Source organism: Aphelocoma coerulescens, chromosome 8 (genome assembly GCF_041296385.1).
Source record: "Aphelocoma coerulescens isolate FSJ_1873_10779 chromosome 8, UR_Acoe_1.0, whole genome shotgun sequence".
NCBI lineage: Eukaryota > Metazoa > Chordata > Aves > Passeriformes > Corvidae > Aphelocoma > Aphelocoma coerulescens.
The window spans coordinates 30,363,190-30,378,277 of NC_091022.1; the positions used below are offsets into that span (position 1 = coordinate 30,363,190).

The 15,088-nt window shown below is 47.4% G+C and overlaps 1 protein-coding gene across 12 annotated transcripts in view; it reads left to right on the forward strand.

The window, feature by feature from the left end:
• Nucleotides 1-843: 843 nt before the first annotated feature.
• Nucleotides 844-15,088, forward strand: part of NFIA (nuclear factor I A) — a 250,083-nt gene continuing 235,838 nt past the window's right edge. For 11 of the 12 annotated variants that reach the window (XM_069023548.1, XM_069023547.1, XM_069023550.1 and 8 more), the window contains exons 1-2: nt 984-1,092; nt 6,614-7,145. In XM_069023548.1, the coding sequence (XP_068879649.1) occupies nt 1,066-1,092; nt 6,614-7,145 (559 nt within the window). In that variant the 5' untranslated portion in view covers nt 984-1,065. Of the gene's footprint in view, nt 1,093-6,613; nt 7,146-15,088 lie in introns of all 12 variants that reach the window. The other variant, XM_069023557.1, reaches the window with a different exon arrangement.

Genomic DNA, 15,088 nt, shown 5'->3' on the forward strand with positions numbered 1-15,088 from the left:
ACTGCCTCCAGCATCAGTGAAAAACGCTATTCCCAAGCGGAAAGGGGGGGGGGGGGAACACACCACCCGGGACACCCTCCGAGTCCCCAGGAGCGGGCTGGAGAGCATCCAAACCCCAAACCCAAACGTTGCCGGTGCCAAGACAATGCGCTCCAGAAGTGGCAGGAGGCGCGGAGGTATTTTTAATTTTAAGCGCTTCACTTTTAGATTTTATAAGGAAAAAAGAGGGGGGAGTGCGATATGCAGATGAATTTATGTGTTGCTATTTTTTAAAAGAAAATTATTATTTTTTTTAAAGTGGAATAAGCACCCTTGATTCTAAAGCGCTTGATTTAAAATGACAAGTGCCAAAGGGGATGGGGAAAGTTGTGGAAGGCAACGCCGCTTCCTTCGGCCCCCCCGCCCCATCCCTCCACGGTCAAGGGCCGAGCGGAGCCGCAGCCCCCGGGAAGAGATAAATAAATAAATAAATAAACAAACAAATAAATAAATAAATAAGATAGGAAGAAAAATACACAACCCCCCTCCCCCCCACACACACACACCCAAAAACAGGAAAACTTTGAGCCGAGCCCCGCTCGCCTCTCGGTTCCGCGGCTGGCCGCGCTGCGGGGCGGCGGGGCGGAGGGAGGCGGCGGCGCCGCAGCCCCCTCCCCGCCCCTCCCCGCCCCCGCGGGCGGGCGGCGCGGGGCGCGGGGCGGGCGGTGCGCGGCGCAGAGCGGAGGGGCGCGGAGCGGAGCGGAGGGGCGCGGAGCGGGGGCGGCGGAGGGGCGCGCAGCGAGCGCTATGCCTTTAACGGCGCGCGGGGCAGGCATGCCGAGCGCGTAGTGCGGGAAAGTCGAGGCGGGGTTAAAGTTCAGCTCATGGAGCGGCTCCGCGCTGGCTGCAGTTTGGCAGAGTTGGAAATGTGAAAGCAAGAAGCAGGCTCGGGGCTCCCCCTCCTCTCCTCTCTCTCTCTCTTTTTTCCCCTCCTCTCTCTCCCTCTCCCTCTCTCTCTCTCCCCCTCTCTCTCTCCCTCTCTCCCCGCACACGCACACCTCCAAACCGCAGCCCCCCGCAGCAGTCATGTATTCTCCGCTCTGTCTCACCCAGGTAAGCGGCCGCCGGGGCGCGGTGGGGCCGGCGCTGCGGGGGTGCGCGGCCGTGCGCGCCGGGGAAGGGGCACCACCGCCGCTCGCCGAAACTAACTTTGTTGCCTTTCGCTCGCATCCCCCCCCCCTCCACCCCCTTCCCGCACGGCCATTTGTGTCGGCACATGGCTAATGGCGCCTACTTATTAATGCTTTAATTAACGGGGGGGGCCTCGCGGGCGCGGTGCTGCGGGACGACCCGCACGGCCCCGCCGTGCTTGGTCATCCGCGATCGATGCCGCCGATGCCGCCGCCCGCGCCGGAGCGCCCCGCACCACCCCGCACCGCGGCCCCCGGGGCAGCGCTGGAGCCGCTGCGCCGCTCCCCGCCCCGGGCACGGCGCGGCCCGCACCCCCCGGCACCGCGCTCGGGGCTCCGCGGGAGCGGCCGCGCCGGCTCCGCGCCCCCCCCAGCGCCCCGGGCACGGAGAGAGGGACCGTCCCCCGCACCTGGGCTCGCTCCCGCGGTGCGGCGCGGTGCAGCCGCCCCCGCGCAGAGCGCCCTCCGCACCCGCGGAGGCTGCCCCAGCGGGGGGACCGTGCCTGTGTCCCCTCACACGGACACCCGCAAACTTGTCCCGCGTGTGTCGCGTGTCCCCCCCCCGCCACCCTCCCGCCCGCGGATCGGGCCCCCGCGGCACTCGGCGCAACTTTTGAGCCCCCCGCTCGCGGCGGGACGGGGCTGCGCGGGGAGTGGAAGGGGGGGAGTGTCGCTCCGCGGTGCCCCCCGGTTGCGCGGCCGCGGAGCCCCCGGCCCCCCCCTTTTACCCGCGCGCTGCTGCAGGACGCTGAATTACACCCCTTCAATTAGCAGGATATAATGGTTTAACGAGGAAATGCTTTGTGGCGGACTCAAACCCCAGATTATTTCCTCCTGCAGGAGATTTTGACTACATTATTCTTATTAATTTAATTGGAATATTTTTTTTCTCCCGGTGAGAAAGCCTCTCCGGGCTTTTTCCGTCGAGAAAAAGGCAAGGAATTGCAGGGAAAGGGGCGGCAGCTTCCCAGGCAGCCCGAAGAGCTGCAAAAGTTTCGTCCCCTTCTCCCGTCGCAGTCCCCTCTCCTTCCCCAGCCTCCCCCAAATTTTGGGGTGTTGGCGAGAAAGCACCAGGCCGGCGAGGGCACGAAACTCCAAACCGTACACTTGCTCAAAAGGCAGGAGGAAAATGTGAGCAGCGGGAGTTTGCAGAGGATGGGATGCAATTCCGGGCTGTGCCTGGGCAAAGTTTGTGCCTTTAATTCAACTCTGAGAAATACCTGGTTTTTGTCAGTGCTGCGGCTGCAGGAGGGACCCCCAGACGCTCCGTGCAGGGCCCGCAGCGCCGACGCGCTTGGCATCTCCACGTGGGGCTCCTGGGTCTCAGTAGGCCCAGTCGCACGTTAAGGAGAGAAAATAAATCCATGGGCTTGTTGCTCCCTGGCCCAGTCGTGTCATGTGTGTGTGTCCCCCCCCTCCTTTTTTTTTTTTTTTTTTTTTTTTAATTTATCAAAAGAAAAGCAGAAAGCCAGGCATGTGCTTTGACTCCGTTAGGAAAATCTCGCATTCTTGCTGCACGTTTGGAAAAGTAATAGGAGGATTAGAGGCCTCCTGACAAACTCTTCCCTCCGAAGGATCAATTAGGTGATTCTGTCATTTTTCCATAGAAAAAGGGGGGTGAGCCCTGAGCTATTGCAAGCAATTTCCTATTTTATCATTTCAAGAGCTTTTATTGATACAAGTTTTGGGATGGATTTTTTTATTCTTTTTTTTTTCTTTCTTTTTTTTTTTTTGGTCAAGTTTTGGTTCAGGTTTAAAGGGAAGCTCTTGAAAGTGGGTTAGAAAAGGAAAACAAACAGAAATCCTGGTTCTGAGCATATTTATCCAAGCCCTGGAACCGAAATGGCACAAGCATTTTGTGTCATCTGTCAGGAAAAATCCAAACATCGTTCCATTTACATATCTGCTGAGGAGCTAGGAAATAGTTGGGGAACATATGCACGTCTCCTCATAGATTTACAAGCAAATGGATTGTAAAAATATTAGCAAGGGTCGCTGTAGCTGGCTTAATTTCAAAAGGATCTGCAGAAATACATTGTTTCAAAGCCTCCTTTGCAGGATTACATTATCGCAGGCGCCTTTGGGTTGGGGTTCTTTTGTCGCAGGGTTTTTGTTTTGTTTCTTTTTTAACACCTTTTTGAAGAGCAGAGGAGAATTTTGGGGTAAGCAGTACAGAATTGTGCGGCCCAAATTTTAGGTGCTGCTTAGAAACAGGCAGCTCTCAGAAGAGCTGTATCCTCAAACTTTGCTGAGGAGTGCAATAAAGAAAACCCCAACTTTTTAGGATCGCTTTCCCAGCTTTCTGATGTCTTTTATTTTTAGGTAACCCATCCAACACCGAGGGGGGAAAGCAAATGGCTTTATCAAATACTTTCAAAGTTTTCCTTCAAGCTAACTTGTGGAAAGGGAGAGATCATCACCTTTTCCACTAGTTCCTTAAAATCCTGCTATTTTGCAGCGAGTCTGCAGACAAGTTGCACATCTGTTAGCACACTTGCACTGACACATTTCCAAAACTTTTTGGGTTTTTTGGGGGGGCTGTAACGCCACTGAAATAAAAAATTGTATTGTGCAGCAGCTGCTCCCCCCCTCCGTCCCCGCGTCCAGCCCAATTCTGTTTGATCAGTCCTGGCTGCTTTTATTTCCACTTGGACTTTGCTAATACCTCCGCGCCGAGATTGAAGCGGTGCGATTTTCCGGAGCAGCGTGTTTACCACGACACTTTGAAAGTTGGTCTGTTTATGAGTCATTAACCTTTTCTCCTCATACACCATTTTGAAAAGACACATTAGGGTGTAGTAGGGACATGCACACCTCGCGCCCGAGCAGCGGTGCTTCTCGTTTACTTCAGCCACAGACCCTGACTTTGCACCAAAAAGCATCTTGGTTTTTTTCCCCCTCCCTTTAAAGTGGTTTAGTGATTTTTTTAAATGGTTTTTCTTTTGGGTGTTGTTTTTACCTCCCCTTTCAGGTTCACATCGTAGAAATCAGCTTTAGCGCAGGTTAAAGCAACTCTCTCTTGGATGGTATCCAGCGCCGAGCCAAAAAAGTCCCAAGCACATGAGATCAGGCAGGACAAAGCGCTGCTTAAAGCAGAAAAGTTAAAATATTTCAGGATGTACCAAGACGTGTTTGGAAAGTGGGAAGGCTGGAAGCGCTGCCCTGGCTTGCTGTGGGGCTGTCGAGCCTCTCTGCTCTGTGTACCTTCGCAGATAAACTTCCACTTGACAAAAGGCCTTTTTTCCTTGACTCTCCCTGAGTGGGGAAAGGGAAGGACAGGAGGGATCAGGAGGGAAGGTTTATTATTTCTAATAGCTTGTAGAGAACTGTAGTTTTTATATTTTATTTCTTCCCCCCCCCCCGTCTCCTACCCCCCCCCCCCCCCCCGTGAGAGCTGTTTCTGGTGGGTGAGAGCAGCTCCATGTGCTGGGATTGTGCCTCCTCTCACTTTTTGAATCTGCCGACTGCAAACTCACAGCAATCTTTTTTTTTTTTTTTTTAAACTTTATTGAAATTTGAAACTATCATCTTTTCCCATAGAGGAGGGAAAAAAAAAAAGAGGAATGTGCCAATCATTGGAGTGATTTATTTCATTTTACCTACTTTTATTTTAATAATCATTCATAGTACTTTGATTGCTGCCGCTCTGCTCTAATGAAATATATTGTGCTGCTAGGAAAGTTTTTAGCAAACTGTGTTTAAAATAAAAATAAATGCAACAGTGCTACCTATAGATTTAAGTATCTGCAATTCTGGGGCCACTCAGAATAAGTGCAATGAAAGCTTTTGGGAAGTCAGCAGAAGGTCTTGAATTACGACAGGATTTTGCTGATAGATATTTCTACTATTGATTTCTCAATTTTTCATAATTTCTGAAAAGAACCATGCAAATTATAATAAAGTGTTGAAAGAAAGTAAGATGTCTGTTTTAATAACCATATTTGCACAACCCACAATGATTTGGGTAGGAAATGTACGCCACGGGATAATTAAAAAAAAAAAAAAGTTAGTTTGTTAATCTGAAAAATGCCCAATGTTTTCTTGCACGGGGGTAGGCAGCGGGTGGCTTTTCCCATGCTGGGGAAAACGTTCCACAAATTACTTTATTTTTCCCTCCTGGAGGGCCCAATCCTGAGAAAAGGAGGAACTGGAAGCAGGGACATCCCCAGCACGCGGCGCTGGATCAGGCCCCACAGGCTGGATACGTTTTTATGTGCAGCCTGGAGTTCGGCCGTTCATTTATTCATGGGAAAACACAAGAAGCATGGCCCCAGTATATTATAATACGTTTTGATTTCTTTGGCTGATTTATGTAATACTGTCTGAGGAAAAGAAATCTATCTGTATATATAGTTATTTAAAAAAAAAAAGAAATCAAGGGGTCTTTCTCGCCTTTTTTTAGCGTCAGCTTAATTTTAATTACGATTATTTTTGTGCCAAGGGAGAGGGGTGATCTTTAACTCCTCGTTACACAAAGCAAGCAGTGTCTCTGGATGGCCAAACTAACTTTCCGAGTAGGACATTTCTTCTTAAATATTTGAAAATCTGACACAATTAATAATTCTTTGCATATTTGCGCAAGTTGTGCTACAGTTTTCTGTTACCGCGTTTTTCAATTTTTCCTGTTTTTTTGTTTGTTTTTTTTTTTAATTTTATGGGAAGACTCAGAGTTTGACTTTCCCTAATATGCCCAGATATCAAGTATTTTTTTTTTTTATTTTTTTATGAAATGTAAACAAAACTTAAAAAAAAATAAATTGCAAGGCTTGCTTTTTCTAGGATTTTATTGTTAGTTATTGTTGCGCTCACGGGATAAATCGACCGCGGTAGTTTTCACTCCCTTCCCTGTTTAGGAACCAGAGTGAAAACCACCCTTCATTGTAATTGTATATACAGCTATAGTGGCATTTTACTTTTCTGCCGGCTGCTATTTCCAAATATATCTTAGGGAAAGTTTTACTATACTTTAGACTTCCCCATACAAACATTGATTGGCATCCAAATGTTTAGGATTTGCCAAATTGGCGGGCAAACGCTGGCTACACCGCAAGCAGCGGGGTCAGGGAGAGAGCAAAGGGAGATACGCGCTCCGCAAGTGGACTTGCAAAGGAGTTTTTAGCTTTTAACTCATTCTGCCCTTCTTTTTCTTTTTTGTTTTTAAGGTCTGGGGACCGGGGAAAGGGCCCCAGTATTGCACCATCTCCATCTGGGTGTTTGGTTGAAGTTGGACCCTGTTTTTGGGGGGCAGGAGCAGAGGTTTCGGGCTGGTGCGAGAGGAAGCGGGGACGTGGCGATGGCGGGTTCGGGGTCCATCATCGAGGGGTCCCACAGCCCTTAAAATTTATCAGTACCCTCCTGATTCTGACCACCCCATGAAAGCCCCATTTGTGAAGACTCTGTTGATGGTTTCAGTGACATCGACCCTTCTCTGTAACTTTTTTCAGGATGAATTTCATCCCTTCATCGAAGCACTTCTGCCTCACGTCCGAGCGTTTGCGTACACGTGGTTCAACCTGCAAGCCCGAAAAAGAAAATACTTCAAAAAACATGAAAAACGCATGTCAAAAGAGGAAGAGAGAGCCGTGAAGGACGAACTGCTAAGTGAAAAACCCGAGGTAAAGCAAAAATGGGCATCCAGACTTCTGGCAAAGCTCCGGAAAGATATCAGGCCTGAATTTCGGGAGGATTTTGTTCTCACAGTCACAGGAAAAAAGCCTCCGTGTTGCGTTCTTTCCAATCCAGACCAGAAGGGCAAGATGAGAAGAATTGACTGCCTTCGCCAGGCAGATAAGGTCTGGAGGTTGGACCTTGTTATGGTGATTTTATTTAAAGGTATTCCGCTCGAAAGTACTGATGGCGAGCGCCTTGTAAAGTCCCCACAGTGCTCTAACCCCGGGCTGTGCGTACAGCCCCACCATATAGGAGTTTCTGTTAAGGAACTCGATTTATATTTGGCATACTTTGTGCACGCAGCAGGTAAGTGCCTTTCTCTACCACCTTCTCCAACTTTTCGGTTATCTCCGTGCCGGGTGCCGTGCCCCGGCGGCAGCTGCATGAGCCGGGGAGGGAGCTGGGGATGCCGGTTATCGCTCTCCCGGGGCGGTGAGGAGGGTGCCAAAACACCCCCACTCCCTTTTATTTTTATTTTTTTTTATGGGGGTTTTTAAGGTGCAGCCACATAAAAGTGGCTCTTGTTTTCCGCGGTTAACAGCATTTCAGGCATCCTTTACAGGTGTTATCCTAAATGTTGTCCTAGGAGGGCTCACGGCTGGACGTGGCTTCCTTTACCCTCATTTTGGGGGAAAGCAGACAGATTTTAGTTTAATTTTTTTTTTTTTTTTTAATAAAGTTTGTATATGTTATGCACAAAGTAGTCCAGGAGGGCTAGAGGTGCCTGAGGCCTGTGGGTCAGGAGTACCAGGTATCCTCACCCCACAGAGATGAGATGGGGAACATAAATCCTGCAGGACCGGGTTTGGAGGGAAAGGAGAAGAAAGTCCCTTGATAGCAAACCTAGTCATCAGGTCTGAGTGGACATGAAACAAATCTCTGGGTAATCCTAGGGGGAAAAGGAGGCATTTAAACCCCCCAAAATATCACAATTTATACACCTAAAAGCTAAGCAGGTCTTGAAAAAAATTCCTTATTTGACAATATTGTGCTTATGAGGAGGGGCTGAGATGTTTTAACGTGTGATGAAAATCTTGGGATCCCAGAGTCCAACACAAAGTACACTCTGCCTGCGGTGTGACTCGGTGTGCTCAGAGGATGTGTAATATGTTGACTGGATAAAATAGTATGCTACTGTAGTTCTTCTGATTGATTGTAGTGCAGAAAAATGTGCGCGTGTGAAGTGCGAGGCCCTGAGTTTCATGTGTGGGATTAGTGGGTCCCCCAGCATATCCTGACTTGTGAGTTGAGGGGCTGGACAGGCTGGAAAACCAGAGGAGCAGAGGGGAGAGGAATCATATTAGTAAAAAAAAAAAACCACTTCTGTATAAATATTTATTGGTAAGAAAACCAAGCAAATTACAGCCCAGGGAGCCTGCATTTCCCATACCAACTTCTTTCAGAGGATCTTGCAGAAAGTTTTGGCTTCCCCAAAGTTTTTTTGCGCTGAGTCCCTGCCATGGTTGTTGTGTTAGGCAATGTCGCCGCTAGGATTTTACAGATATGATCCCTGTTCAGAAATAACTTTTGAGTATCCTCATGGTATTTCCTACAGATAAGCTGCAACATTTACTTTGCACTTCAGTGTGAGGTGGTAAATCATACTGCACATTTATGGTGAAAGGGAAGTAGGCAAATACTGAGGAAAATTATTTATTTACTCTGAGCTTTATTATGGCCACGGTGAAGGAAGGATTATGGATAAATGACTAACTGAAGGGAGCTTGGGGCTGGGGCATTTCAGGTCACTTACCATTCCATCACCAACCCCGAGGGGACCATGGACTCACATCCCTTTTGTCTGCCTCAGTTTCCTCCTCCGCATGGCGGAGCGGGGTGATACATTTAAAATGCTTTGATATCCAAATGGAAGCTATAGACTTCTATTTACTGATCTACAGCATGCAGGTTTTTATTATTTAGATTTCTATATAGCATGGTGCTGGTAAATACTGGTCCATATTGTATTTCCCAGGCCCTCTGTGGGGCACACAAGCTGTTGATAGAAACCAACGGTCTTGGCTTAGCTTGCATATAGGGTCACAGAAATGTAGGATAGGGAGAAAAGGACCAAACCCAGGGGTGGGAGTATTTCGGGGAGCTTCAAGGGATCCTCTCCCTGTTATAACAGTCAGGCAATAAATGTTATAAAAGTTCAATATTGTGATTAGGAATATACCATCTTATCAGCACGCTGGAGGCAAACAGTAGCCTTGCTAGCAAACTGTTATTTATTCCTGCCTTCATCATCAACAGGCAGCGATCACACCGATTGTCCTTCGGACTCGGTGTTTGCCGCGGAAACTCGGTGCGAGGCCTGGGAGCGGTTTTTTGGGGTTAGATTTGGGGATTTGTGTGAGCAAAACACGGCACCGCGCCGTGTTTTCGGCCGTTGTTTGCTGATTGCACGCATCACATTGTGCTCTCAATGCAGTAGCGTGTGCTGGCATATTCCTGCTAAACCTCAGCGGGGAGGGGGACGAGATGATTTTTGGGAGGTGGCACAGCGTGGTCACTGTCTATATGGCTTCACAGAGGTGTACCGAAAGCTTTGCGTAGAGCTACCTCTTTTTCTTCCCCCTTTTTCCCGTTTTTTTCCCCCTCCGATGTATCCCAGCAGTCTTTGTTACACCTGAACATTGGCCAAGTTGACAGCCATTGGTTCCCGCAGACCCGCAGTAATGGCAGCTTGTGCCGGGTGCGCAACAGGAAAATTACAAAAGAAAAAAATATTAAGGGTCCTTTGTCTCCAACTCCATCAGACCTCGCTCCCCAAATGTATGGACCGCATATTTATAAGGAGGAAGTCACCAGCGCAAATATTAGGTAGGCCGGTCAACTTACATATAGCGGATTTGACAAGCATCTGCTATAGTACAGAAGATTTGTAAACACTAAACAATGTTTTTACCTCCTTAAAAGTTTTGAGAAGTTGCCAGTATTGGCAGGAGGCACAGACTCCGAAACGTGCTTGAAGATACGTGCCAAAACCATTGTGACCTTTTCACCCATAGTGCTCGCTTCTCTTTTTCTTGTGGTTTTTTTTTTTCCCCCCACTTTTCGTCTTCTTTTCTTGGGGGGAGTATTCTGTTCCAAGATGCCCTTATTCGAGATGACTTCGGCAGCAAGATGTCCCTTTCCTTCTAAACATGTAGGATAATTATTGCTTTGCATCCACGCTTTTCCTTCAGTAGGCACTATCATCTGTAAGGGAACACATGTGCACAGATTTAAATAGTGCTTCTTACAAAGCTACTGAAATCAATTATTCTCTTTAAGAGCTGGTTAGAAGGAGAAAACAAAAATATGCAAATAGGCAAACTACATGTCATTTTCGTTAAAAGGATAAAAAAAAGAAATTGAAAAAAAATAAAAAGGAAAGGAAGATCGGTATTTTGTGAATTAGAGGTTGACCAAGAAATGTATTGAAATCTAGAGTATTGCTCTAAGTTTGCAGTTTCTAATCTGCTTAACTAAAAGCAGGCGGCATTTCATACCCTGAACTTGGGTTTGCTTTTTAGTTTTCACTTATTCTGCTCTTGTATCAAATGACAAGTTGGAAACCATTGTGGCAAACCGTTTTCTTTGTGGGAGTCGAACAGTAAAGCTAATTTATGACCGGTCCTTTACCAGATGATCTGTATCAGAATCTACAATATACTAGGCACGTGGCAAGGTCACAATTTAAGTTGTTAAGGTCACAACCTTAGCCACCAGGCATTTGACCTTTTAGATAAAGTTAACCTTTGTTCATTAGTAGGCACTCAACCGAGAACTTTCTGGAGTTTTTTACTGCTTTGGAGTTCCTCCTGCTAATGCGATCAGATTGGAGAATAGATTCGCAATAGAAGTAGTTAAATTTTCTGAGAGGTCACAGATTTTAGAGACTTCTCCAGTGGCCGAAGCGGGATGGCGGGCCAGGAGGCGATGCTGCAATGCCTGGTTTATTTTTTTGGCCGGCCATCGTTATGCGCTTCAGGCGAGAATTAAGCTCGCGAGGTATTTGTGGCAGAGAAAATCTTTTAATCTTTCAGAAGGACATTTAAAAATCCCAAATTTAAGAAGAAATCTGGGGCTAGGGTTTTATTTACGTGAGCTCATTTTTCTGTTCATGTTTAGACTCGAAGGCAGCGAAGATGCCAGAACTCGGCCCTATTTCTGTGACTGAAAATTTACTTAACCTCTAGAAGTGCTCTGTGGCTAATTGCTGGGCAGTGGTATATAGCACATGACCTTGAACTTTCAGCTAGGCCCATTTTACGCTCTCGTAGACAGATTTAAAATATTCTACTTGGACCACCACAAAGAGGCATGGATGGGAATAACCCGAAGATGGGTTAATGCCGAAACCCCCGTACCCATGGAGGTCTTGGGGGGTCCGAGAGGTACCCGAGGCTTCAAGCTGTAATCTTTTAGTACAATTGGTATTGATTGTTGCTGCATTAATCCTGTTAATAGCTGCAGCCGGGCCGGGTGTCGCAGGGGTGGCAGAGGTGTCCTGACAATACCGTACGTCACCGAAAGAGCTGTCGCAGCGCCTTGAACTCCTGATCGCTGCTCTGCAAAAGTGGAGCGTTCGACGGTGGAAACTATTGCTGGCTCATACAGAAACACACACCATATTGTTTACTTAATTATGCCGGAGCGAAGGCTCATTTTTAATTATTTAGCTGACTTTCTCGCTCTGCTCTGATACCACATTTATTATTTAATTTGAAATCAAAAGGGCTTGCGCTCCTGTTAGTTTTTGATGCATTTTACTTTTGTTTTGGCTACGTTATTGTCATTCCATCGTACGGTAATCCAGATAGCCGTGATATGCAGATTGGCCAGATGGTCATGTTAACAGATTGAGAACCTACTTCCCACTGCTAAAGAGCAGGTGTAAGATCAGTGGGCTTTTTTTTTCCCCTTCTCCTTTCCTCCCAAGTTTCAACCAAAATGCTCTTTAGACAGATCATAACGGTAGTTAAAAGGGGTGCATTTCAAATGGTGTTTGTTCTGTGGAGATAACGCATAACGTATATGTCGTTTTTACGCATATCTGAAGACTTTTAAAGCATCCATGACCTATAATGCTTTGAAAAACCTACTTCCAGCTCATGGCTGTTCCAGTGTATATCCAAAACAGTCCTTAAAGTTTTTTTTCTGCAAACAGGTTGCATTTACTCTTACCAAAAAAACACTTCAGGCAGCTTCGCAGCAGGTATCTCACATGTGTTCCCTGCACAGGGCTCCCAGTGCATGCCTAGGAGAACCTGAGCAGATCACCATTCAGCTGAGATTTTAATGTTTGTGAGCTGATAGAGTTGTTTTCTGCTCCATTATTTTTTGCCAAAGTGAGACATCTGTAGCTTTAAAGAAAAAAAAGTGACACTAAGACATCTCACAGTATTTCTGCCCTCAAGGAATAAAAGGAGAAGGCAGATTTTGCTTTGTTTTAGCCTTACAAAAAGTACCCATAAAAAGTCAGTGGTGGGAGCCTGGATCTCTATCTCAGTCGGGAGAGGTGAGCAGAGGACAGCTAAAGCTCCTCAACACCCCAAATTTCATGCACCCACCTATCGTGAGCATGCATGGGACGCGGCCACCTCCACACCCCGTGTGGCACAGAGAGATATCCCCATCTTCGAATGCTCTCCTCTTTGGGGAGCAGGACTGGCTGCTCGCTGCAGCCACGAGCAGGGTGGGAGCTGACAGAAGCAGGATTTAGGTGGGACAACTGCTCTCCCTGTGCGGGTGTAACTGAGCCGGTGAGTATCCGTGATAATTCAGATACTAACTGGTGCGGCACTCGGGACGGCCTGCTCTATCACGAACCCCTGGCAGGAGTTCAGTCATGTGGTTTAGCTTTTCCCTTTCTCCAACAACAACAACAGCAACAACAAATAAACACGGGATAAAGGCGTATTTCATATGCCCAGGATGTTTTCCAGGTGATGGGTTTGGACAGTATAAGGGTGTGTTATTTTCATGCCTCCTTGCTTTGAGGTGCAGAAGCAGGAGAAGCCTGTGAGTTGTAAGAAAGTTGCCCAATGCTTCTGGCTTTTCTACAAGCAACTGCACTTTTATATTTCCCTTCTTTTCCACCGAATGATGAATAGCATTAATTTAGATCTATTTAAGGCGAGTGTGGGAGAAACCACAATCTTTGTTGTGGTCACTGCTGTACACAGCGGGGCTGAATGTTTCTCTTGGTTGAGGCCTCAAAGCTGAATCTGGAGAACCCAAAACATCATGTCAGCTTTTCAAACCCTTCAAAGAGACAGTGGAATCCTAATTGTTCATAAAACCAGCTATTTATTATTACAATTACATATTTTCTCCCCATTCGGATGTAAAGGAAAGGGGCATCCCTCACTTTCTGTGCCTTGAGCTTCTTCACAGCTCCTCCTCCTCCTTCCCCTGATGCTTCTGGTTCAGGCACTGGTGAGGATTTTACAACCAGCATACAAACCCCATCCTGCTGCTCCAAAACCCCTCAACCTCTGCCCAAAAGCCTGCACTTCTCAGTGGGACCCTTTGAGCGTCGGGGACTGTCCCCAGCGAAATGACTTTGGGGCATCTTCACTGGGAGCCATGGATCTGGCTCTGCCCCTGCTCCTTTCCTCACAGACAAGGGCTGGAGCTGATGATTAAATTACAGGCTGTAAATTCAGGGGAAATTATTTTAGCCTCCTAACAGCAGCCGACCCGGACGTTTCCTTACGCCAGTGAGGGCTTGTGGTAGATAAGCCTTGTCGGTGGACTGAAATTCATTTTAATCGCTTTGGTTTTCCCATTCATGTAGTGCAACCACATCTCTGGTTGTTGTTAATTGTTACCTGCATTATGGGAGCCACCAAAAAATGTGACTGACATCAGCACCTGGGTCATAGTGCCTCAGATGTGTGGGGCAGTTTTACCCCAGCAAGTTCTTTTAGGGCTTGCAGCATTTTATCCCCAGTTGCAAGGGAGCGCCTGGACGAACCCGTCATCACAGTGTAATTAATTTTAAAGAGAAAACAGACTATTTATATATATTAAGTATTCCTAGGCACCATTCCCCCATGTCCCTATCCCAGGGGTGGCTGTGAGGTGCCTGAGCTCAGCCCTGTGTGTGGCACCATCGTGGCTCGGGATGTAGGAGCAGGATGTGGTGTGCAGAGCGGGTGGATACGGGCTGGATTCGTAGCCGCTGCCTGTGAAACACACGAGGGCCTCCATTTTGTGTGCCAGGCTCTCACGTGCGAGTCAAAATGGAGAGCGGCGCGGTTGAGTTCGGCCTAGAGCGAAGCGTGTGGGCTTGTGTCGCCTGCGATCCCGGTGCCACCACGGTGCACTCAGACCCACAGCAAGACCCAGGAGGGGTATCCTGAGCTTGTACATCCATCGGCTCCTCCTAAAGGGTGTGGATATCTTCTCCATTAATATCTACCCTCCCAGTCCGAGTGTTGTCCCAGTGTCATGGCCAGGGCCGGCGCGAAGGCCTCAGGGAGTTTTTCCTCCTTCCCACGGGTTTCAGCACACATCAGTACCGTTAGATCAGCGAGATAAAATCAAGACGGGTTTAATGACAAGCTCTTCTGAAAGTTTCCTGGACTTTATTGTTCATAACTTGGACTTGAGTCGGGTTATTTACACATGAGGATTAAAAAGCTGCAAACAACTGTGTGATTTTTAGGGGCTGAAAGCAATTAGCATATGTGGGTAGGAGGATACACGGCATGTCTGCGTTCCTTTAAAATATAAATCACAGTTATTTAATTATGCTTGGAGAGGGCAGATTTAAGGATATACTGCAAAATGCATTACCTATTATACCAACACGATAATCTTATTAACCTTGCTTTCTACTTTTTAATTTTATTGTGCACCCTGTACAACTCTTATGATATCAAAAATAATTACTTGGAGAATACATGATGTCAGAGGTCCAATATGACATTTATCTTCACAGTGAGGAGACGGCTCTCTTGTGCATTGCATCGCAAGCTCGGGAGGCACTCGGCAGGTCCACACCAGGGGAAGGAGGCAGGGATGGGTGTCATCAGATGCCCTTTAATGCACTGAAGTGTGTTTGCAGATTTGTGTTGTAACCGAGGGATGGCTTGACCAAACTTGAGGCAATTCAGCATCCTCAGGCCTCCCCAAATATGTTTTACATGCTCATGCCATACAACTCCCGTAGGTGAGCCAATATTTCAGGGAGGCTCCATTCACCCAGCCCCGATCCCAATTGGATCTCTTATTAAACCCTGCATTCTCCA